The sequence below is a fragment of the Embiotoca jacksoni genome, unplaced genomic scaffold, assembly GCF_022577435.1.
Source record: "Embiotoca jacksoni isolate LCO1_2020_lvr unplaced genomic scaffold, fEmbJac1.0.p SCAF_12, whole genome shotgun sequence".
In the NCBI taxonomy this organism is placed as follows: domain Eukaryota; kingdom Metazoa; phylum Chordata; class Actinopteri; family Embiotocidae; genus Embiotoca; species Embiotoca jacksoni.
This window is the reverse complement of record NW_027185252.1, coordinates 3,042,972-3,068,205: the sequence shown is the minus strand read 5'-3', so window position 1 is coordinate 3,068,205 and position 25,234 is coordinate 3,042,972. Positions and strand designations below refer to the sequence as shown.

The 25,234-nt window shown below is 42.2% G+C and overlaps 1 protein-coding gene across 3 annotated transcripts; it reads left to right on the top strand.

Moving 5' to 3' along the window:
• Window positions 1-881: 881 nt before the first annotated feature.
• Window positions 882-24,681, top strand: abch1 (ATP-binding cassette, sub-family H, member 1). 3 transcript variants are annotated; one of them, XM_069144230.1, is made up of 21 exons: window positions 882-945; window positions 1,142-1,283; window positions 3,818-3,960; window positions 4,531-4,690; window positions 5,690-5,844; window positions 7,667-7,774; window positions 8,563-8,656; window positions 10,394-10,468; window positions 10,677-10,857; window positions 11,131-11,227; window positions 11,323-11,491; window positions 12,250-12,350; window positions 14,500-14,570; window positions 14,942-14,991; window positions 15,127-15,183; window positions 15,416-15,486; window positions 15,671-15,759; window positions 17,128-17,231; window positions 19,540-19,699; window positions 20,231-20,335; window positions 21,056-24,681. In XM_069144230.1, exons 1-21 carry the CDS (start codon window positions 914-916, stop codon window positions 21,160-21,162), a joined length of 2,271 nt encoding a protein of 756 aa, XP_069000331.1. In that variant the 5' UTR covers window positions 882-913; the 3' UTR covers window positions 21,163-24,681. The 3 variants fall into 3 exon arrangements, with proteins under 3 accessions (XP_069000331.1, XP_069000332.1, XP_069000333.1); XM_069144231.1 differs by lacking the exons at window positions 882-945; window positions 1,142-1,283 and adding an exon at window positions 1,640-1,852; XM_069144232.1 differs by lacking the exons at window positions 882-945; window positions 1,142-1,283 and adding an exon at window positions 1,640-2,094.
• Window positions 24,682-25,234: the final 553 nt, after the last annotated feature.

Here is a 25,234-nt window from a genome sequence, read left to right as displayed (position 1 = left end):
CATTAGCAATGTATATATATATATATTTTTTTTCTTCCTTTATTCCTATAGACTTAATTAATGTTTGACACAAACTCAAACAAAGAAGCACAGGAAAATACATATATTTTTTGACAGATGTGCCATCACAGCAATATAATGAACTTTTTGAAAATATACACAATTTGTTCTAATTTAATTTAATGCCTATAATATTAATTTTATTATATTCTGAATGTCTAGTGAATAAAAGATACTAGCAAATATTGCTGATTTACATTTAACATATTCATGTATTTATTAAGGCGGCATACATTTTAATTGTTTGAGTAAAAAGATGGGGGTCAAACCCTAGTTTATGGCTGGACTGTGTATAAAACGCTACAGGGCTTTTAATTTGAAATGTGTACCGGAAGTTGTCATTCAGCCGGACTCTTAAATAGGAGACAGCTCGCTTCTCTTATCTGACTGAATATGTAATGGGTAGCACGACTTCAGCCAGCACATAGATATGTTTAGGAGGATAAACAACACTGTTATTCATTTGAAGACAGATAACATGCGTACAGTTTGTACAGGTGTTGTTTTTTTTTAGGGCCGCCATGAATCGCCGCTTGGACCTAATGTGGAGCAGAGTACCTGCAGTTTGTGAGGAGTGCTGCTGCACAAGAAAAAGGCCTGAGTGTAAACTGTTGAAGTGCAGGTAGGTGAGTACCGACTGACCCACTTTAACCAATGCACCCGAGTCTATTTGTTTTTTGTGCTGCCACCTTGTGGTTTCTCTGGGAACTACACCACATAACGTTAAAAAAAAATTGATTGACGTTGACAAAATATTTTCTTTAATTAGGAAGAAAAAAAAAAATCGTCGCTGCATCAAATTACATGACGAAATGGACATTTATGGATCATCAAGCCCCTACATGTCAGATCCATGTGGTCTGCTTCCCTTGGTTATAATTTAAGGTGAATCGATGATAAAATATACCAAAAATTCTGTGATTTATAAACCAGGCTTTGCTCTGGACAGTCACTATTAAACACAGAGCAAACAGATTGTTCAATAGATGAGTTCAATATATAAAATAAATACCAAAAAAATAAAAAAGTCGCATCTCTGCCTCTCCCTCTCTCCCCTCCTCTCTCGCTCTCTCTCCTGCAGAGACCCAGCCGGCTGCGCGGTCCGCTCTCCGCCCTCCTCCTCCTCCTCCTCCTCCTCCTCCTCTGCTGCCATGGCCGCGGAGGCTGCCGTCCGGAACGATGGGACGCCCGGACCTGCAGACTGCACCGAGATGGAGGAGCGGGTAAGAGGCTCGTGGGGGGTAGTTTGGGATCTTGCGGCAGGAGAAACGGTCCCCGTTGACAGCAGGCCTTGACACGCTGCTGCAGAGAGACAGAGAGACAGAGAGACAGAGAGACTCTGCAGGATGCACGCCGTCGCTAAAAAAAAAAAAAAAAAAAAAAGCCGCAACGCGTTTTGATTGTTGCGTTTTCAGGGCAAATTGGAGGCTAGAGTTGGATTTGTATGCGTAGAGGGCGAGAGAGGATGAGCGTTATCGGTTTGAAGGGGGGAGGGAGGGAGGGAGGGAGGAGGAGAGAGGGGGGAGCCCCGTGCATCGCTGCTGCTGCTGCTGCTGCTCACATCCTGATGTGAAAGGCAGAAGTGAAAGTGCAGCAGCTGGTCGGCCGGTGAACAGAGGCTCAGCTTATAAATAGCCCGACATCGAACCCCGGTCTAACAGTTTGTGCTCGGGCAAGTTGTGTCTCACTCGCCTCGCTTGCTGCTGAATCCGGAGAGATTTGAGCCCGCCTGTCAAGCCCGCTTTTCTTTCACTTGGCGACGACGCAAGTTGGCAACAACTTGGCAGGCAAGGTAGGATTTCTTCCTGATCAACAGCAGAGCAGAGCAGAGAGAGGGTGTGAGTGAAAAAGAGAGGCTTTGTTGGGGTTGATTGAGGTCAGAAAAGTGTGCATCCGGTAGAGCCTGCAAGAATCTCTCTCGACTTATAGGCCCGTCCATCCAGTCAAAAATCATTTCTGTATTTTGGATGAAATCATCAGCCAGTCAAAATCAGGAGTTGCCAGAGCGACTGTGTGAGTCATCGTTTGGGTTAGGTAATCACAAATCATTATCTAGTGACATGAAACAAGGGAAAGTCAAGTGTTTTTGTGCAAAATGGCCCAAAAAAGAAAACTTGACAGATGTTGAAGGAGTTGCAGAGTGTGGCACCTGTTCCAGGCTGTGAAGAAGTGTGTGTGTGTGTGTGTGTGTGTGTGTGTGTGTGTGTGTGTGTGTGTGTGAGCGATGGATGTTTTTTGTTTTTTTTTGCCACCCGGTCCACCGAACCTGTTCCTCTGCTTTGCATTGAGAGACTGAGATGCCTGTGTCAGATGATGTCCACACTTAGTTGTTTCCTTCAGTGTGTGGAGTGTGCTCCTCAGCCTCTCCACTTCTTCTCCATTTTGTTCTCCATCATGCTTCTTTATCCTCCATCAGCGTGATTCATGTCGGCTCCTCCGGATAAGGCAGCTTTATCTCTTGTTCGTCATCTGAAATGGTCACGACCTCCTGTAAGCGCAGTTCATGCGGAACGAGGGCGAGGTGAGGGTCCGCAATGCCGAAGGTGAGGTCCAACAAACGCTGCAGATTACGCAACGCAATCTCCCTAATCTCCTCGCTGGGAAAAATGAGACATTCGGGGACTAGAGGAGAGAGTTAGTCGGAAACCCGTGAAAGACGGCTGTTATTAGAGATTACGGGTCGCTGGACTGATTTACGGCCCGCATACTTTGTCAGCTGAAGCTCGGCAGCGATGCAAAGAAACCGCCGGGAAGATCGGAGTGTGTGAGAGAGCTGTTTTTCTGTGTGGTTTTGTCAGGAGTGAGATTCTTCTCAAGACTTTTGGGTCAAAGTTTTTATCTTCCCGCTCACTTTCTTGGGAAAAAAACAAAACAAAAAAAACGACAGACTGAGTCGCCTCCTTCAGGGGTTTGATGAAAGGCTTATACCGAGATGATGGTAAGATGTTTTCTTCACCATAAATACATCTCCGGTGCCTGAAGTTTCCGTTTAAAACAAATGAGAACAGCTCACTATAGTACAGAACAATCAGTTGTGATGACAGTAGGAGGAAAACTGTACTTAAACTCAACAACCACAGCTGTTATTGTTGAGCTAAATGAATCTGAAACCAAATAGGGAAGGAATGGAAGTTTGCTCCTCCCAAATTCCTTGTAAACTGGCCAACAAAATGGATTATGATTCAAAAGGTTTGTAACTATAAATGGTCGCTGAAGCTGATTTAGTTAGCATGGGCTGTTGAGTACTGTGGCTAAGGCAAATATGTTGTTAAAAAAAAAAAAAGGAGATGTGAAAGTTTTCATGAAAAACCGAGAGGGGAGAGTAGACAACGCTCCTTATCACAAATGTTTCAGTGACGGATGTTTTAAAAAGGAAACCACTTCAGAAACAAAAACAAACGTGTCGTAAATTAAAAGATGCCAGCGAGGTGCATTTTAGGAAAGCCTGTTGTTTTTTTTGTTTTTTTAACGAATGACTAAACTGCAAAAGATGCGTCACAAACTTCAGGTCTTAAAAGCATTGCTTACGAGCAGCACCTGCTGAAGTGGAGCTCGTCCCACAGCGAAGAGCAATAAAAGTGAAAACATACAGAGATCGATAAGCCTTCATAAAGCTTGTGTTGACATAGAGGCTGCAGTAACTGCTGGAGTGCATTACCTCATCGCGTATTGCTGTTCTGTGAAATCTGAAAATGATCAGCTTCTTAATGCAGACAAGCGGCCATTAAGACTGTCGTCTTCTCTCTTGCGGATGAAGGAGGGGAACATGAAGGCTGATCTGGAGGCGTCTCTGCCTGCTGGACAGGAGGATTTGGCGATCCGGTGCCGAGACGTGTGCCGGTCGTACGGCAAGCTGAAGGTCCTCAGCAACCTGAACTTGGCTGTACCGCAAGGACACATGTGAGTGGAGCGATCTCTGGCTGCAGGCATCACGGACTTGAACAGTGTTTTGTTTTTTTGTTTTTTTAATTGCCAAAATTTTGATTTGGGGTTGGAAAAAGCAAAATGCCACATAGAGAATCAAGGGAAAAGCCGATTATACCGTAAAACAACAGAAGCTGAAGGCAGTTTTTAAATGCTGACACAAAAACAAAAAGCAGGAAATCCTTCCAGACAGATTTTCTTGCACATAATCACACCAAGGTAGCTTTACTGTTGGTTTGTTTTGCTTTACACACTCAGCATAAGAGGAATGTACTCGAACTGTGTCACACTGCCTGCAGCCATCTGATTGTCTTAAATACAGAAGCAGCACTTTTTCTGACATGTTCAACTTCCTTCCTTTCAGTTAACCTTGTTAATAACTGATAAGGCTCCTTTAGAGAAACTACAACCCACTGCATTTCCATGAAAATGAAACCAGAAAACCTGGTGACAAATGAGTAAACCAAAAATAAACCGCTGTAACTGTGCTGTATGTACAGTTGAACCGCGATCTCGCCTGAAACGCTCTTCTGGATTGTGTCTCAGTTACGGCCTTCTGGGTCCCAGCGGATGCGGGAAGACAACGCTGCTGAAATGCATCGTGGGAACCTTGAAAATCTCGCGCGGGCAAATCACGGTGTTGGGAAAGCCGCCTGCATTTCCCGGTCACGAAGTCCCGGGGAAGATGGTCGGATACATGCCTCAGGTAAAAACAAAGCAAAGTTAAATTCTACCTTTACAGCTCTGTGCTGATTAATGAACACTTCCCAATATACTTCAAATCCTTTAAAATATGTGGGAAAAAGCCAGAAAATGTATTTAATGTACGGCTTTTAATGTGACAAAGTCAATTTATTTTTCTAAAAATAATACTTCCTGCTGTCCTCGTGCTTCCCCTATTTCGATGATGATCTTAAATCCCTTCTGGGTTTAAGTAGAGGTCTTAAATTGATCTTTTAAGTAAACCTTCAGATTGTGTGTGTGTGTTTTCTGCAGAAAATTCTCAGCCCGACGTATCCATCAGGGAGCCGCTCTCTAAAACCGCAGATTAAGGCACTTGATCTGGGGGGGGGGGGGGCCCTCTGTAATTTAACCTTTGTTTCAGTGAGAGAACTGTACCCGAGTGAGCCTCGTCGCCGTCACACCGGATATCTGATCGGCCAGATAACGCGCATGGAGCGTGTCCTCCCGTGTGTAACCCTTTGTAACCCCGAGCGTCGCGTTCGTCCCTGCAGGAAGTCGTGCGTGACCCAGAGAGAAAGGAATGCGACACCTAAAATGTCAGATGCCCGCAGAGCAGAGAAATTCAATATCTCAGAGCTCAAAGAAAGCAGCCACCAATATGTAACGTATGTAGTATTAAGTTGCCGTAAAGAAAACTGTGTGTGGGCCATTATTTAAACCGTTAATCCTTCAAGATGAAACTAATTATTCAAGAAATCCAGACTTTAAACCCTCCAGTGATGGAATTATTTGTTGTTGTTGTTGTTTTTTACCAATTTTAGGATTCATTTTTATTCAGTAAAGTTCTTGTGCCGCTGCTTTTTTTTTTTTTTTTTTTTTTTTTTTTTTTTTAACATGCAAGTTTGTTAAGTTGCAGTGAATGAGAGCATCAGATATGACTTTTCTATTTTCTTCACCGTAACATCTCGTAAGACTCAAACATCCACACATACAAAACTTTTGAAGCCTTTGTGTCGCTCAGGACTTGGCGTTGTACAACGAGTTCACCATCAGTGACACCCTGACGTTCTTCGGCCGAATCCACGGCCTGACATCGAAGGAAACCCGGGTGCGCATGGACTTCCTCATCGACTTCCTGGATCTGCCTCAGAAACACAACCTGGTCCGAAATCTCAGGTAAAACCACTTGTACTGTTACAAGTTGACCTTCCAGACAGAGTGATTTTTTTTTTTTTTTTAAATATTATGATTGAGAAATTCTCTTTTAACCATAAAGGTTAGTTTGGTGAGAACTTAGTACTTTACTGTACTCCCACTATTACACAGCAAGCTGTTTATACTTTTTCATTTCTATCATTTGAATCTTTTGAATGCAGTTTTCTGCAGTGTTTTCTGTGCTTGGTGAAACACAGGCAGTGACATGACTCATAGATGTCTGTTTCAGGTGTGATGAGCCGAGTCTGAATGCATTATATTCTTGGATACAGACAGATTATAAAGTGAGTTTAATCTGGTTTTACTGTCTGCAGATGAACGTGGACTTTGACCCCTCACTTATCTGAATATTTGTGCTCGCCCAGACAGGTTGTAAACATAGTGGCCATAAAACAGTAAGAATGTCTGATAAGGAAAAAGGCAGATAAAGATAGGCAGATAATCTCTGCTGATTATAACAAAGCAGTGTTGTCAATTTTAGCTGACGCCTAGACCAACAAGAATTTCAAACCTGCCAAATTGGCAAACTAGTTGCACTGGTTTTTAAAAGTGTTTTGGATTGATACGTCAACGTGCTATTGAAGTTTTACTGCTTACTTTCCATCTGGGGAAATAAGGAAATAACAGCCAAATGGCACGAAAAGTAGCCCAAATCTTCTCCAGCCGGCCAAAACTAATTTTACCTTCAAAAATAATTAAAGTGGCCGATCTGTCAATGAAAATGTCCACAGAGTCATTATAAAGAAGTGTCCCTTTGCTCTTTTATCGTACGCAAACAAGACATCAGCAAAGTAAAGCCCTTTATTAAAGCAAGAGTTTCTGTTTCGCCAGAGGCTGTCGCTCTACATTCAGCCTCACCTTTGCTCACATAATCAATAATGACAGCTTTAAAACTAGTTGCAACGCAAGTTCATCTTCATATTCACTGTGAGAGATGTTGTCACCTCCCAGGCACCGGCAGTTCTAAAGAATTCGTTTGTGACCTTTTTGTAAACGTCGTCGTTGTCTCTCGTTGCCGCTCTGGATTCACGTCCCAAATTCATTACAAAGACCCTTGTGTTCTTCGAGAGGCCCCTCACACCAGCTGCCATTAGCCCTTCATGTAATATTTATGTAATTTGTGGTGTAACGGCCTGTCATGTTACGATGCTGCAACTCCCGCTTCAATCTCTCCCTGGCTTTTTTTTTTTAGTTTTTTTTTTTAAAAGAGAATACACTGTAAAGATGAGTCCCTTTTGTTTTGGACCTCGTATGCTGGTCGTCATATTTAACAGTCTGCTGTGTTAATGATGTTGCGAGAGTCTTTTTAGGTTCTTCTTTCTGCTGAAACGGCCCAATACACATGATATGAAAAGATATTTCTGGTCTGGATAAACACACCATGTTCTTCCTCCGCCTTCGTATGATTTATTTAGTTTTCTTGGAATACAATCTAAATATTTGTAATGCGTCAAAAATGAATTTATTATTATTTTTTTAAGATGTTATTAAGATTGAGTCAATCTGTCAGAATATCCCTTTGTGCCAGCGTCCCGACCTCAGGTGTTGTTGCCAGGCAGGTTTGTCCTGCCGGGTTTCTTTTAGCTGCTTTCAGCTCCCATTACCTCCGTCTGGGACGCGATGCATGTGAGGTGGATCGCCGGTTACGAAGCAGTTAGGAGCGTGGGAGAAGATTCACCCTGTCGCTCTTTGACTTTAGTTGTGTCCTCTGTGTGTGTGTGTGTGTGTGTGTGTGTGTGTGTGTGTGTGTGTGTGTGTGTGTGTGTGTGTGTGTTGCATATAGTGGGGGTCAGCGGAGAAGGGTGTCTCTCGGAGCGGCTCTGCTGCAGAATCCAGAGCTGCTCATCCTGGATGAACCAACAGTCGGAGTGGACCCTGTGCTCAGGGCGAAGTATGTCACACACACACACACACACACACACACACACACACACACACACTGATTTAAAATCTTTCCAAATCAATATCTCCATAAAGTAATGTCAGTCTGGCCACATCCAGCCTTCCAACAAAAATAAATTTCTCCCCTTCGTGCTTTACATAATTTTTTTTATTTTTCAATAAATATGCAGTAAATAGAAATATAATTACAACGCTCATCATCAACCTCAATAAACACGACCTCCTGTGAGCAACAGGAGGTGAAAGAAATCTGTATTTTAATAAATTATTATTCATTATCTGTTTATGTAGTGGCCTGTACTTATAATATATATGCGACTGCAGGAATATGTCAATCATATACTTTAATAAACACGCATATCTGCCTGATTTTTTTGTGGGGGGTTTGGAGTTATTACGTTACCATTAATTGCAAAAGATTAACGGCGCTGTCAAATTGCATTTCCACAACAGCTACTAACCTTATTAATCTGCCATTTCTGATCTTATTAACACGGAGACACGCTCGGTTCAGTTTTATACCCCGTGAAAAGTTTTTGCGGGTGAATTAGTCTCGTCTAGAAAAACAAACATTTCTGAAAGCATACTGCGACCCCCTCATTGCGTTGCTCCGGTGTCCTTGCGTAATCACAAAGCCTCATTAGATCAGACGGTTGGCAGCGAAAACTGTTGTTGGCCAAGCTGCGAGTTTTAGAAAAACTCCATCAGTGAGGAGGTCAAGTTTTACATAATGTGTTTGGTTTCTTTCCGGTCTTTTTTTTTTTTTTCCCCCCCTAGGATCTGGCAGCATCTGGTGGAGATTGTGAAGACGGGAAAAGTCTCTGTCATCATCACCACACACTATATAGAGGAGGCCAGGCAAGCCAATGTGGTGAGATAACTCATACATGCATGAACACACAGAACCCACATGCATGTGTGTATGTTTTTTAGATTATAAAATATTTTTAGTGGTAAATCTTCCACTGTTGTTACACTAAACCACATTTGTGCTGTAATAAAACAGAAAGCTTAAAACAGACACGGTGCCAGGTATCAGCAAACATCTAACTAAGAAATCTATCAAGTGTGTTTCCCAAAAATGTTGAGCTATTCCTTTTGATAGGAATGTCATGAATTTAAAGCAACATGCAGAAGTGGAACAAATAACATGATCTGACCGTTTTAGAGGATATAAAAACACGTTCGTTTTGATGTACAAAAATCAGTTGCTTCCATCAAAAGAGGTGCAATTTTGGCATTTATTGTGTGTCTGAACATACAACTCCCTCTAAGCTTCCTCACCACCAACTGTGTGTGCATGTGTAGTTGTCTGTGCATATCAGGAAACACTGAAATTGGTGCATAGCAAGTATGGAAACCTTGCAGACGCTCTTTCTGGATTGATAACAAAGATTTCAAACGAGTTTTTGTAAATATGCATTTTAAGACTTCATACACTATTCCCCATTTAAAAGCTGCAATTTGTCACTCTGCTTCAGAGCGCCGCTAACTGGAAGAATTTCTAGGTCTAGGTTTTAGTCACAAGATGGTTTAAATGCTAAGTAAGAAGCTTTTCCAGCCTGCCAAGAGTCCAGAAAATACTAAACATTAGTATCTGTATCGGTCTTTTATTGTCCTGCACTGCTTGAACCCGAGAGTGAACCTGTTGCCTCGTATCAACAAGTCACATTTTCAGCCCTCAGTTTGAGTATTTATATATATGTGTGTGTGTGTGTGTGTGTGTGCTGTCATACTGAAATTCTAGTCCGTGAAACGGCATAATTTAAGCTTTATCTCGAGCCGCACAAAACAAGACCCGGGGTCATTTTGGCCGCTGACTAAAGCAGCCATGTTCAACTCTCGAGCCAGAAAGTCTCCGCTAAAACCGGTCTGACCTCTCGGCCGGTTCAGAGCCGTCTGTGCTCTTGTTTGTGCCGTGGTTGACCCATTGAGGAGACGGGCGGGATAAGTCTGCAATCCTTCTGGTTTGGTTCACACAAACGGGGAGGAACATTTACAGTTGATAATAAATCCAATGGAGCCGTTTCCTGATGTAATACAAAAGAAGTAAATAAATAAATAAATAAATAAATAAAAAAAAGAAACCACTTGTTATAATTGCAATCAGTAACAGTAATTCATTGACGACGAATAAAGTAAAGACTGAAAACAGAACGACGGCAACAGAAAATACAAAACGTCATTGTTCTTTATCTTCAATGGAAAACTCTCATTCTTGTTCCTCGATTAATTATCACCATTTTGGAAATTAACTGTATCACTGCAGTGGTATCGGCATATAAAAGGGTATATATAAAAATATATTTTGACCCCTTTTCTTTCCATATTTGGAACATTTTTAGCTGAGGCGACATATTTAGATCAAAAGATGCTAGATTTTGAAGATTTTGTTCAATGGTATAAAATATGTTGGTAGTTAAATGCAATTTATTTTTCCTGTTTTGGGAAAGTGTGTGTAGGTTTGTTTAAGATATCAACTTGTGCGCAGTTAACATAGAGAAGATGATCTTTAAATAAACGAGTTGCATAATAAAGAGTTTTTTCTTCCGTCTTGTTGCTGTAAAAATACGCCGTCTCTTATGAATACAAGTTCTCTTTTCTGCAGGTCGGTCTCATGCGAAACGGTCGTTTGCTGGCTGAAGGTCCTCCAGAGGCCGTCATGAAGCACCACAGTGCAACAGTGAGTACTGCTCCAGCCCCCCGGGGGGGTGCCTGGTAATCAGGGCAGGGACTCTACCCGAGAGCTGCTCGTGTTGTAGTCAGTAATGACAGTTATTCATACTATAACTTTGGACACCGCTGTTGAAATTTTGTCGGAGATAATGTGCAAATGGACCAAAAAAAAAACCACATAAACACGTCTGAGCTACATCATCTTCCTCCTGCAGACCCTGGAGCACGCCTTCCTGCAGCTGTGCGAGACGTCGGACCAGGTCGTCTCTAAACGGGGCTCCAGCCCGCCGGGTGGACCGTTACAGAACAGCCAATCATTCGAGAGCGGACGGGACGAGAGTCAGCCGATCCTTGGAGTTGGAGGAGCAGCTGGAGAAGAGCTTCTCAAATGTTCAGGTAGTGACATGTATTGTGGTTACAAATAGCAGATAAAAATGATGCTGTGAGAGTGGAGTAGTACAGTAGTGGACCGCAAAGATGGGAAAAAAAACAACAACCCAGAGCTAAAACTCACTGTGAAGCTCCTTAAAGCCGAAGGGAGAAGCAATTGATACATTATTGTTATAAAGATATCAATTATAGCCACTTTAACGTGCTGTTTTACAATCTAATCAATACATTGGTGACGTTGGAAATGTGTTTTCGACCGAGGTTTTATTGTGTTTTCAGCGGACTGGAAGGTGCGAGCCAGACACGTGCTGCCCAAGTGGAGAAACATCGCTGCCCTGATGATCAAAACGATGGTGCGGATGAAGAGAATGCCGGGGTGAGTTACACGGTAGTTAACGCTTTAAGTCGGGATTTGCCAAACGTGCGCATCCGCCGCGTTCGTGACCGTCACCGTCTCCTCTGTGTTCACAGCTCGTTGTGTTTCCAGTTCTTGCTGCCCGTCATCCAGATCTCTCTGATCTGCTTGTGTGTCGGAGGCGACCCGAAGGGGATCCAGGTGGCCGTGGTGAACAACGAGACCTCCCCCGCCTCTTTCAGCCAATCACTGCTCTCCTTCCTGGACAACTCCAGTGTGCACCAGGTATGTATTAAGGCCCCGAGAGACGCCGAGACACATCGGGTGTGATCACGCTCTGTTCTCATATCCGTGTGTCACGGTTGAAGAGGAACTGGATAGTTTCTGAACTTGCTGACTGTCTTTTGCTCTGCTGCGCGTGCTGTAACTCTGTTGGTGGATTCAGATTTACGCAGCAGTTACTTTATTGTTGAATTTGATTGTGTAGGAGCGTGTTTTGTGTTTCACCGACGAGAACATTTTTCATTTCTTTGAGTGATTATTAGTGTGAAACGCTTCAGTCTAGAAAGGAAATAACAGGCTTCTGCCTCAGTGGTTCAATTTGACCCCGAAGCATGCGAGTTTCACTTCTGTTCACAGCAGAGCAAACACACAAGGCCTTCCTCTTTCCAGGAAATCAGTGAAAGGTTGCTTCTCTGTATGTCAATGAACTGTAGCCTTTCAATATAATGCAGCGCACGTATGCAGTTCTGGGTAATAAGTTTAGGCACTAAAAGTCAAGAGAAAGACGTCGGTTAACGTCACACAAAGGGCACTTCGTGATGTTGAGATCGAATGGTTTGTTATCATGTTGGCAGTGTGTTTGGGCTCGATGTCATGCTGTCAAATTCATTTGGGACTGATCGGTTGCTCCCTGATGATATTGCGTGATGGGTAAGAAGCTGACCTACTTTAATGCTTGAGGAAAGCCTCCAACAGCTGTGGTGTTGTTTCCAAAAAAAAAAAAAAACACATAAATTGCATCTGTTGTTTTTCATCCGTAGGTTCCCTCGTCCCACGCGGACGCCTTCGATGGGATCTATAACGGAGAGTACTGGGGTGTCATCGGCTTTGGCAAGAACTTCACCAGCTACCTGACTAAACGGTGAGAGAAACGGCGTCATGAACAGGGATGATACGCTGGATGGTTATCGGCGCCGATGACGTGACATTTCTGTGTCTTGATATGGAGAAAAGAGGATCAGAGCTAGCTCTCCCATAAATGACAAAATATTGGACATTCATTGAGCAGCAATAGTTGTAAAATTAACCTTTTTTTTTTTCCTCGGTAGTAGTGGATCAAATCTGGCAAAGAAAATAACGTCAGTGTCTGGTTTCCATTGAAAGAAATGATTTCACAGTTGCTGCTTCTTCAGCCAATACAGCGTCATTTTGTTGATGCTGATGAAAGCAGGTAGTATGATTGGCACTCTCAGATATCAGCAGAGGTATTTTTGAAAGGTATCCTGTTCAGGATTTGTGTAACAGGCGCGAATTCCTCCATCATGTGGAGGAAAGTACCGAGGGCCTTTTTAAAAGGATGCAAGTCCATGACCTCGCATATAAATTGCATCTTACGTGATGTCAGATAATAGGTTTTCTATGCAGAGAGATTAAATTGACTTGCTGGGGATTAGATTTGGGAGAAGAGTCTTTACAGTACTGGACTAAAGTATCCTTTCAATTAAATACAGCAGTAAAATGAGGCGAATAATCCTCTAAATTCTGTCCCAGCAACATTACAGTGAATTATATCCCATATATTAAGTGTTTTAATTCTCAGAAATCCCTCACCACGCGAAGCATTATTGTTATTTTTCCTACCAGCATTGACCAAATTTGAAAATTATGCAAACACCAGCCAAAAAAATGTCGTCATCTTCTGAGGCTGAATGAAGCAGAAAAGAATATTTCATGTTAAACTTATCTTTCTCCATCTTTTTTGGGAGCGTGCGGCCTCTATTGTTCGTTCTCTCTCTCCTCCTCTGTCTTTGACACATTAAAAAAAAAAACACGCTCAGAAAACACACCGTCCCAAACCTGCCATCATGTGAGGCCTGCGGGGTAGAGGGCACGAGTTGTTGTTTTAAGCGTGAATCACAGACTGCGGGGTAGACAGTCAGGTCCTTCCTGTCTGTATAACACACCTGAGATGGGTCGTAACTCGCCGCCGACCAATCAAACGCAGTGTTGTTTTTTTACATTGTTTATAAGGAATCTTGTGCCGCTCATGTGACAGACCTGCCTGAGGGAAAAACAAAAGTCCTCTGGCCATATGAAAATAATCTCAGCTGTTTAGGCGGTTAAATTCAGTCTTTTTGTCTTATTTGTATTTATTTTTTGCTTTGTCGTGGTTAGGCAGTTAATGCGTACAGCAAGGAACATGCGACTTGATAACGTGCTCCATAATAATGTAATGAAAATAAAGGTAACATGTTGGAAAATATTTGAAGAAAACTACGTGCAAAGTGATAAAGATCAGTCCATTATGATTGGACAGATCAGTGTAGTACAAAGTGCTTCACTGAAAACAGACGAGCTGATAAGAAGTGCTCGAACAGATACGGAAAAAGAAATAATAGAAGTTAGATAATGATAACCAGTAAAACTGATTAAAGGCTAAACTGATAACCTCTGAAGACTTCATCTGATGGTAATTCTTTTTTTTACTGATGTTCTTCAGAGGCGGAGCTGCATGTGAAAATATTCTTGCATGAGACGAGGGACCGGAGTTTTTTTTGGCTGCTTGTAGACTTCTTACAAACGCAGGAACAGGAACATACTAATTTTAGAAGGAAGGAGGAAGTTTAGAAAAGATTAAAACCCCAATCAATCATTTATAACAGATTGGCATTAAAAAAAAAAAAAAAAAAAAAGATTTAATAAACGTCTTGCATTATACTGTAATACCCTCAGTGGTTCATTAAGTGGGTATTGCTTTACTTGTGTCAGAGGAATAATTGGCTCAGCCGACTTTTAATTAGTGATAAGAGCCTGCAGTAACACATATCACTGTGTGTATCGATTTGCTCGGCTGCTGAGTTTTCAAGGTCGCACGCTCATGAAATAATTCATATATAAACATAGAGGCTTTTTTTTTTTTTTTTTTAATGATGTTTGGACTTCAGTGCCTGTAAATCATTTTTAGACTTTAGATTTAGCTCAAAACATACGAATATTTGTCGTCGAGACTATTATATAACGTTAAATAGATTAACATTTTTCAGATCATGACTCTGTCCCTGATTTTACAGGATGATCCAGCGGCAGGTTCCTAGAGACGTGGTCGATGGCGGATCCGTGCACGTTTGGCTGGACCTAACAAGTGAGATCCAAAACCCTCCTCTTTTGTTTGTGCTTTTTTTTTTAGCCAATTATTGTCGAGTGAATTTCATTACTATGCAGGATAAACTCCAGTTATATCTAAAGTCTTTATCTCGTGTGAGTTTTGTGCGATTTCTTGCAAGAAAACAAATTGTATCACACTGTATGTTGTACATATGTTTCATGAGTCCCTAATATTGAACAAAACTGATATAATTAACATGGATGGACGGTGAATGAGCGAAAATACAAAAAAGTGACAGAAAAATGGTCACGAGCACAATATACCACACACGTGTATCTTTTTGGGTAACTTTAAGAAGCTGAAGTTGTTCATTTTTCCTGTTTTCGTTTATTATTTTTGTTGTCCAGATCGACAAATTGCCTTTATGCTGCAGAAGAAACTACACGAGGCCTTTCAGGTAGAAATGTGATTTAAAATATCAGTGATTACATCACATCACTGTCCTGATGATCTTTATTTATTCCAGTAAAGTTACAATATGCCATGTAACATAAATACATTAAATAGACATTGTTTGTTTTTTTGTCTGCAGGCTTTTGTGGACAATAGGTTGAGTAGTATGTCGTACCTGGTCGCCCTGCCAATAAAGGTAAGAAAGCTTATGGAAAAACAACAAGCATAGAAATGAGTCTAATAACAATATAGAGAATCATAAATTTGTTTACAATTTTAAAGAAGTTACTACTTCATAAATAATCTGGCAACAAAACACACTGCAGGAGCTGAACGGCATGAATACTGTGCGTGCAGCTGTTTTTCTGCTGATGCGGCAGGCTGTATAGCAACGTAAAAATAAATCTTTTCTCGCCGCCATCTTCCAGTTTGAGGAACCGATCTATGGCAGCCAAAACACAGACTTCACTACGTTTGTGACACCCGGAGCTGTGCTCAGGTCAGTACAGTGTGGGCCGGTTAAGCAGCGAAACATGAAATGATCAGTTGTCTTCACTCATAGATTTAGATTTTTTTTTTTTTTTTTGTATTATTGATTTTTGTATTTTGTTTGTATTTTTTTTACCAGCCTGACATTTAGTTTTATATGTTTTCTCTTCCCCCCCTCCCCTCTGTCGCTGCAGTATCACTTTTTACCTGGCCGTGGGACTGACGGCGCTCTCCTTCGTCCTGGAGAGGAAGGAGGGACTTTTGGACAGGTGCTGGGTCGCAGGTGAGAGGTCAAAGTTCACATAGCTCACCGCAAGTGCTGCACGGACACAAAATGCTGTTACCCCCAATTTCATTACCACAAGTGAACATACTGAAGAGTGAGAAAACGGAATATACTCAGGACATCCAGTATTAAATAGCCCGAATGGACACTTTTCACCCACACGCCGAATTAAAAAGGAAATTAGGAAGCTGTTCACAGCTGCTAAGAACCAGTAATTATGGATATTGATGATTCAGCTCAAGGAAAACAGAAGCAGCAGCAACAGAAACATTTAGCCGTCTCCGCGACTTATTTGTCCTCAAATTTCCCCCAAATCAGATGGTGCTAGTTATCGTTGTTGCTGTTTGTCTTCACAAACCAGAAAAAAAAATGAATTCAACAGAATTTTATATCCAAATCAACACTTTTGGGAAATAAAATGTACATTTTGTGAATTTCGGCGGCTTTTCTGAATGACTGGCACTCGTCCTCTAAAAGTGCTTCCTTTGATTGTTTTGTGAAATTTGTCTGGATCTATAAAATCTATAAGATATACGTGGATGCAATCTGTAGGTTCATTTATATCTTTTGACTGTAGGCGGTGAAGAGTTGGTGAAAGACATTCAATATGAACCAGAATGTAAATCGGTGCGTCGTTTAAGTGTAATCTGAGAAACGACCAGTAGGGGGAGGAACGTGATCACGTAGAAATGATGTTTACCAACCAGCTGACACACAGAGGAGCAGTTTTATTTGGACTCTTTAGGCATTATTATTTTTCCAGCTTCAAGATAAACAATGACTTCATAGGAATCTGTAAATTTAATTTTGATTATTAATAATGCAGTTAGATTAGCTACAGGTTCAGATGAGACTGAACGCGTGAGATCAGTCGATTTTTGACAGCATGTAGCTGAGGAATAAAAAAACAATCATATATTTAAGTCCTGTGTTGCGTTGTTAGTGATAAATAGTGTAAAATGATAAATTAAAAAATGATATATATGTATATTTTTTGGGTATTAGCAGCTCATACTTGTTGAACGAGGATCCAACAAACAAAATTATCTTTTTTTTTGTTTGTTTCTTTGCTTATTTTAATATGGCAGCAAATAATAATTGATTTATTATTTATTCGGTCTAAAATACAAACCACTAGTTTACTGCAGCCGAATCTGATATCTATATTTAGTTTTTGTCCAAAACTAAAAGATCCTCAAACTGGTGAGCAAATTCTCAAAGACGAGAACCTCAAAATATATAAAATATTGAGCATCTCATGTAGTAAATGACCGAAACGATACTCCATCACTAGAACTGACGGATTAGTTTTCTATCAATCGAGTAAATGAAAGAATCTAAATGGATTCTGCGTCTCTCCTCCAGGTGTGAGCTCGCTGGAGACGATGCTGGCTCACCTCTTCTCTCAGCTGTTTGTCATCAGCGTCCAGATCCTCCTGCTGCTGCTCTTCATCCTGCTCGTCTTCAAGGTTGAAGCCATGAAACACGGCAGCGACACACACACACACATTATCGAGACGACAACACTGGGACTTCACGTCGCTTCCTTATATTCGCGTTGTATTTCCTGTTTTAATTGGTGCATCTTCATCTTCATCTTCATCTTGTTGCGTTGGGACGGGGTCACCTAAAGTGCCTCTGACACGGGGCTGCGTTCCTTCGTGGTTTCGGTGTGCGTGTGTGGAGAGTTTGACGTGCAGCTCCGACACGGTGAAGGTTAATGCTTCACCGACCCAGCCGGGCTTTTACCCGCTTCATTTGCATTTTAACTACTTCTTTAAAAAAGAATATTTAAATATCTGACGTCACCTGCGGTGCATTAGAGCCGTAATTATGTAAACGACGCTCCACCGAGCAGCTTTTATTGATCTTTCAGGTGTTGTTGTTGTTGTCGTTGTTCTTTTAGGATCAGGACGCGTTTTCTTGATATAAATAACGTGCAGCGTGCCGGAGGGGAAATGTGGTGGAAATCTTCAGAAGGTCAGCGTGGGGGGAGGAGAGGGGAGGACAGGGGTGGGGGTGGTGGTGGTGGTGGAGGAGGTGGTGGTGGTGGTGATGGAGGTTTCCTGAGAGAACAACACACCATTGGCCACATGACGATTGTATTCACTATTGATAATCAATAGATATGTGTATGGAAGCAGTACAGGGAGAAGGCCCTCAGACATGGTGTGTGTGTGTGTGTGTGTGTGTGTGCGCGTGTGTGTGCGTGTGTGTGTGTGTGTGTGTGTGTGTGTTAATTAAGGTGCTGAAGTCCAAAGAGACCACCACCTCCATAAATCACTTCCCGCGTTGGCCGTTTCCAGGGATCACTCTGGGATCGCCACGACAACAGCCCTTGATTGCTGTGGCAACCGAGCAGTCATGTGGCCTCTCTGTGCAGGTCTATTTTTGCACGTTGTCAGGGGAGACGGATAGTGTCTGAACACACGCACGCGCACACACACGCACACACACACACACACACACACACACACACACACACACATGTTCCAGTGAAGTTAAGACAGCGATCACCTTGACTCCTCTGAGACTCGCAGACCTTTCTTTCTTTTTATTTTTTTTTATTGTTTTATTTTTATAACAGGGTTTTGAACAGTTTCTCGTCTCTCGTGAATCCTCCTCTCCGTCTCTCTGCGTTAGTTACGACCAAACTTAATCATCAGTGACATCTCTTTCCACTTCTTGTGGTATTTTTGGCCGGAGATCAGTGCGCAGCACCGCGGACGGTTTTGCCGCCGCGGATCTTTTCCTCTTTACGTCTTCCTCCCCCCCTTTTTTTTTTTTTTTCTTGAACTCATCATCTCTTGTTCTTTTAACAACCAGTTCTCTGCAAAAAAAAAATTCACCTTTTAATGGTGCATGTGGTGTTAATAAACAGTAAAACGGGGATTGGGAAGGAAGAGGTGACACTTAAAAACTTCCAGTTTCAAAAATGTTTTTAATCATCCATAAATGGATCAAGATGAAGTATTTCATCATTTAATAATATGTTCTAAAAATGGTGCGTATGACGTCATATTTTGTAGTTGTGGTCGTTTCATATTTTGTGCATGTAAAAAAATAATGCGTTGTATGACTTCCAAGTATTCTGGCATTAATTTCCCCTCATCTCAGGCCGGCAGGAAGTTATGAGCTTGTTTTTCAAGGAATTATTCTTTCTTGTTGTTGTTGTTGTTGTTGTTAATAATAATAATAATATTATTATAATAGTTCCTTAAGATTAATCGCCTTTTTGGAGGCTTCAACATACTCAGAAACTCATAAAACTTGGAACACGTGTCGGTCGTGGCAGAAATTGAAGTATCGTAGTGGAGTCGCAAGTGGGCGTGGCCTAATGGCTCGGTGGCGCCCCCTAGACAGATGCCCCGGCAGCTACATTTACCTACATGCACGAAATTCGGTGGACATGAGTATCACACCGAGACGTACAAAAAAGTTCCAACGCACCATTACGTCAACTCAACAGGAAGTCCGCCATTTTGAATTTTTGTCGCCATTTTCGACGATTCGCACACGTTGTACTTTAACAAACTCCTCCTCCAGATTTTGTCAGACCGACTTGAAATTGAGTCTGTGCGCTCTCAACATGTTTGGGATTAAAAGTTTTTAAAATAATTATTTTTTGTAGATCGGTGTGCCCGTGGCGTGGCGCGGGCCTGCATATCACTGCTTGCAGTTTTAATTATTCTTTTCTCAATCCGGCAGTTTTCATCTCTCTCCTCTCTTTCTCCCCCCCCTCTCTCTCCCTCTCTCCCCCTTTCCCTCTCTCTCCAGATGCCCATCGAAGGCTCCCTGCTGCTGGTCATAATTCTGATCGTGCTGCAGGGCGTCACCGGCATCTCGTTCGGCCTCGTCATCTCGGCCGCAATCGACGACGAGCAAAACGCCAACCAGGCTGCTCTGGGCATCTTCTACCCGAACCTCATTCTTAGCGGTGAGCAAGCGAGGCTGATTATCATACAAGAACTTTAGAAAGAAAAAAGCAACAGTAGGTGTCTGAATACCGGAGCGTTATGTGGACCATTAACGGTTTTGTTTGTGCACACAACCAGATGACATCACCGAAGAAAACTGACACTTCTGAATAGTTTAGTCTGATCGTATAACGCTTTAAGATGGAACAGAATTCATTCCAATGAAATCAAACTCACATTTATCATATATAAATAAGGACGTTGAAAAAATTGGGGGAGGTGAGGGGGGGTAATTTTCTGGACATTTTCCTGGAAGGCTGTAAATTGTAATCTGGTGCTAATTATAGGAACTATAGTGACAATGTTCTTAAACACAATAAGACCGTACAGCCGATCAGTTATTTGAAGTAAGATACAAAAATTTAAAAAAAAACTCTGAACACAAACCAGCCGTGAAGGAAGATCTCGCTCCACGGCCCGTCCAGTCGGCGTCCTGTTCTGGAGCTTGAAGCCGCCTCTCACGCCGCCCTCCTCTCCGTCCCGTGACGCAGGTATCATCTGGCCCGTGGAGTGCATCCCGTTTCCTCTCCGCTACGTCAGCCTGGCGCTGCCTCAGACCTACGCCTCCGAAGCCCTCCGCTGCATCATGTACAGAGGTAAACGTCGCACGACACTCCGTCACGCCGCGGCGCTGTCCGGCGTGTCGGTAGCGTGTGCGAGAGTCGGTCACGTTACGCGCTCGTCTAAATCACTGATCGGCTCCGGCTGCCGTGTAACTCGTCTTCCCGGGACGTGAGGTTGTTCTGGTTTCGCTCTTTTCTCCTTCCTCCTGACCTCGCCGCCTCCGAACAATAAGACACCTCCCTCCTCCGCCTCCCCCATCCACCCTTCCCCGTGTCACACGATACACAGGAAGTCAAACCAGCCATTTCCTGTTTGAAAACCTCATCGGGGGGGAAGGTGCAGTGGAAGACGAGAGGCAGGCGGGAGTTGATGGTGCCAGAATGCAATTTGGAGAATGAACTGAAACTTTTTTTTTTTTTTTAATGTATATATATGTGTATATATTATTTTTTTTACTTTGCGATGGAGCTCCATCCTGCCGCATTCACTGATCGGTTTCACTGGCAAACGTTCCGTTGAAGTTCTCCTACATGCTCGAATTCACAAAAAGCTCGTCCACAGATGACGACCAACCCGGGTTCTTGTGTTGTCTGGTCTGACGCGGGTTAGTCAGGTTAGCTGCGCATTTAAAAAAAAAAAAAGAAGCTACTTTCTAAATATAAATGTCGACTATGCAAGTTTGATGCTGCAGAGGGAAACCTTCGTCCCACTGTTTCCTTCATAGTAAATGTAAACCTGAATGTTCCCACCAGGCTGGGGTCTCTCTCGGATGATGGTGTGGCGAGGCTTCGCCGTCACTCTGGGCTGGAACACCTTCTTCCTCGTCCTGGCGACGGTCATCTTGAAGCTGAGGACGTGACGGGCCGCCGCCGCCGGAGAACGTCCTCCCAAGCCGGCGACGCCGAGGAGCCGAACGCTCAATCACTCCCTCGCTCCACCCGGGCCTCCTGTCCGGACCGGTGCCCAATGAGCGGGGAGGGGGGGGGGGTTAATGGACTGATGGGTTGATGCATCAGTCTTCCTCCTCCCAATTATCCGTCTCACACACACACACACACACACGCACACGCACACACACACACACCGTCCTGTTGCTTTGGCCTGTTGGAACCAGTGTAAATTCAAGATGCCGCACACGGACGTGCACAAGACTCTGAAACGCACATGCACAATATGAGGATATTAGTCAAGTAGTCTTTTAGTTCGTTTCACGTCTATCTGCAGCTTCTTGAAGCATTTTCTGTCCGTGCACAAACTCAGGGTCACTTTTTAAAACTTTTTTTTTTTTTTTTTTTTTTTTGCCTTCAGTCTTAATTGAGATTTTTTTTTTTTTTTTTTTTTTTTTTTTTTTTAAGCACTATTTGAGGATAAGTAGAGCGTAAGCAGTCCATTGTGGGAAAAAAAAAAAAAAAAAAGAGGAAAAAATGGCGGCGAATACTCCGGCTGCACCTGTAGGACATTTGGTTTTGTCTTATAACCGAACATTTGCATAATTGTGAGAAAACGTATGTATAAAGAGTCGTAGCACAAACGTCGTTTGTCCACCAGAAAATGTGAAAACTTTTTTTTTTTTTTTTTTTTTTTTTTTTAGCAGGAACATTTTAGGAGAGGGTTTGTCGTCGTCGTCGTGGGAACGCAGATGAGGTTTTTCTTTTTGTTTTGTTTTTTTTAAGTGCTGATTGCTTCATATTGTCCAGGAACATATTGTCCCGCTTCCCACAGCAGCACCGTCTTCTCTAGTCGTGATTTTTGTCTTGTTCAGTCGTACTTCCTGTCGGGTTGCGACAGGAAGCGCGAGCTGCGTTTCCAGGTGCTCGAATCGTCACGTAGAGGCGCGTCGTTTTCCGCTCTCTATAACTTGTGTTTTGTGCCTGAAGGTCGGTGACGGGGAACGTAATGGTACTGTATCGTTTTATTTAATTTTTTTGAATTACTCTCTACTTTGCTGGCCAGAGTGGAGGCTGTTGGACAGATGTCTCCTCACAGGTCAGGTGTCGTCGTGCTCTTCAAGCCGTCTGCATCCACGCCGTTATATTTTTACACAACTGCTTCAAGTTTTATACGTTCTTTATGAAACTTTCCTCTCACAGACGTAGAGAATTTAAAAAAAGCACACAGGAGTTAAACTCTGAACTTTTCCATTAACAAACAAAAAAAACCAACTGAAAAATAAAGGACAATACGATTGGAAATGCTAAAAGTAACCAAGTTTTTAGAAAAAAAGATAACTAGTCTGTTCATAATCAATAATATCAGCTTCATTTCCTTTGCATTTTCACAAACATCCTTCCTTTTTAAAGGAATAGTTTGACATTTTGGGAGAACGGCGGTACCAACTGAAGCTGAATACACTATATTCACTGTTCCCCATATTGTGGTTTTAATTAGGGGGTTATGTGCCGAGCAGAGACTCCACCCGTAAAACCACATCTTAATCATTTTTACTTTTCAAAAACCAATTTAGAAGATTGACACGTACACATTTGTGCACATATAACCTTCCCCAAAATATCAAACTGTCTCCTAAACGTGAAAACCTTTTGTCTGACCAACAACCAGAAACATCTTGTGCCAATCTGAGATTCAGAAATGTTTACATCATCAATACTTACTAATACGTTATTGTTTTTTTATTTTGCTTTTATCACCAGATGTTGAACTGTGTTCCCTCTCTAGTATCCATGATGCCACATGTGGCAGTGCTGCTAATGGCCGTTTATATTATTAATGTGTCCGTTAACGGGATGAATAATGAATCTAAATGCCTCTCGACTGCTTCTCTGGAAATCTGCCGTCGTCAGTGTTCCTGTCGCACATTTTTTTTAAATTTTATTTTTATTATAAAGGGACATTGTGTTTTTCTTTTCTGTCATGTGACACCAACATGCTCCTGAACTGTGCTCCGCTGTGTTTTTGGTTTTTTTGCCAAATTGCGAGAATTTACACTGTAGCTCTGCTCATATTCGTACCTTGACAGAAAGTTAAAGATGAATCCCACATCTGGTGCCTCACTTCACTCCCATCTTATTATAACGTGTCTTCATAAACTTACTGTGGACTTTCTCTGTTTAAAAAAAAAAAAAAAATGCTTCTGCTTTATGAAAGTTTGGATATTATTTGCGGATTTTTGTGAGGATGCTTTTTTTTTTTTTTTTTTGGACAGTTGGGATATTATTGCCAAAAAAAAACCCTGTAAAAATGGTGATTTATGTTTTGAAGTGCTCTGTATCTATTTCTGAGGACTCGGCTTATATTCGTTATTGACAGCCACATGCTTCAGTTGGAAAAATGTGTACAAGCAAAATATCTTTTGCATGTGATTTACATGAACTGCAATTATCCAAATGAAGAAGCTATTTCGAGCTGTTCGATTCCTGTTTTGCTCACACGAAGCAACGAGATCTCCTGAATGCATCGCAACATGTAGTCTTCGGTTCCTTTTCGTGGTTTCCTAGGTGATGACCGATTCGCTGACGTTTTCCTCTTCCACCACCGTGAGATTTGAAATTTTTCTGGTTTTGAAAGCTTTTTTTTTTTCTTCTCGGACGCCTCGCTTATTTTTTTTTTTTTTTTTTTTATGGTAGGACAGAAAAAATGCACAAAAAAAAAAAATCATTTCACATATTGAAATCAAAAGTATGACAGTTTTATTTGTCGAGACACGATCAGACAAATCTGAACAAACGACGCCCACGGATCTTCAACTGATTAGAAGAAAGCATTTCTTCTTATTCAAAGTTTTGTCCTGTTTATTCCGTTTGGCGTGTTGCAGCTCATGTAAACGGTGTAATGAAGGTTTGGTGTTTCCAGGAATCGGGTCCAAACGGTCGACTGCCTCCGCCGTCTCTCCCCGAAGGCCACGTGAAGCTCTCTCTCCTGTGTGTGTGTGATAGCAGACGTGCTTCGGTGACGTTTTTGTTCGTTTATTCTCAAAACAATAAACTTTGTTGAGAAAAATAAATATAAAAAATCCCCTCCCTTCTGTTCTGAATGTCGGAGCCGTGCCAGATTTTACTCCGTAGGACACCGAAGTACAAAAAAAAAAAAAAAAACCATAATTCCTGTGGTTACAAAATCACCCGAAGGCCATGGACAACAGATTCATTCAATGACATCATGCCTGCTTGCTCTGTGTTGCTTGTTACCACGGTGATGAGGATGACCCCGCTGCCTTCTGCAGAGTCGAGGTCCTCACCTGACTGGTTGGCTGTTTGAACAGCGTGTGTGTTTGTGGGCTTGTTTTTGTATCCACGTGGGGACTTGTGGCCTAAAGTCCCCCCACAAGGTCGAGTCTAAATTTTTAAGGGTAAAATGAAATATTAGATTGTGTACATACTCTATATGCAGAAGTGTTATTCTCTATTAAAGACGTTGTGTACAAAATATGATCGATCTATTTGTTGTTTAAGGTATTTGTTTACTTTCTTTTGTTGGTCTGAGGTTGGTTATCGTTTCCAAAATTGAACTTTTCCCTCAATTCGTTAAGAGTCACGTCATCGTGAAACAAAAACAAAAAAAAAAACCGGTGAGAGTTTCCCCTCCGTGCGAACGCGTTTCTGTGGAGTCACCTGACCGAGGACCGTCACGTGACCTCGCAGTCGGAAACATCTCGACGAGGCCGTGCGGGCGAACAGATAACAGCCCGACTTAGCAGGCTGCTATTAAAATGGCTCCCTCAGTCTGTCCGCAGCCGATTACAGTGGTCGGTGACAAACACCACGCCTAATTACAGTCAGCCACTCTCTAATTACGCGCAGTGACACCCGACGTCTCGCAGGACAAATGGCCGACTGCGCGATCTGAAAATACGATGCATTATCGACAAAATGTGGAAATTAAACTGTAATAATGGGAGTCAAAAAAAAATCTCCCGTAGGTAATTGATGAAGCTGATCCAGATGCTGTAATGTTTGTCGAACTTAAATTAAAGG

What these genes read in the sequence shown, in the direction of transcription:
- abch1 (XM_069144230.1), top strand. Translation starts at nt 914, where the DNA reads ATGTGGTCTGCTTCCCTTGGTTATAATTTAAG. An exon ending in AGGCCAGGCAAGCCAATGTG is followed by an intron (nt 8,657 to 10,393) that starts GTGAGATAACTC and finishes TCTTTTCTGCAG; the next exon opens with GTCGGTCTCATGCGAAACGG. An exon ending in ACCAGCTACCTGACTAAACG is followed by an intron (nt 12,351 to 14,499) that starts GTGAGAGAAACG and finishes CTGATTTTACAG; the next exon opens with GATGATCCAGCGGCAGGTTC.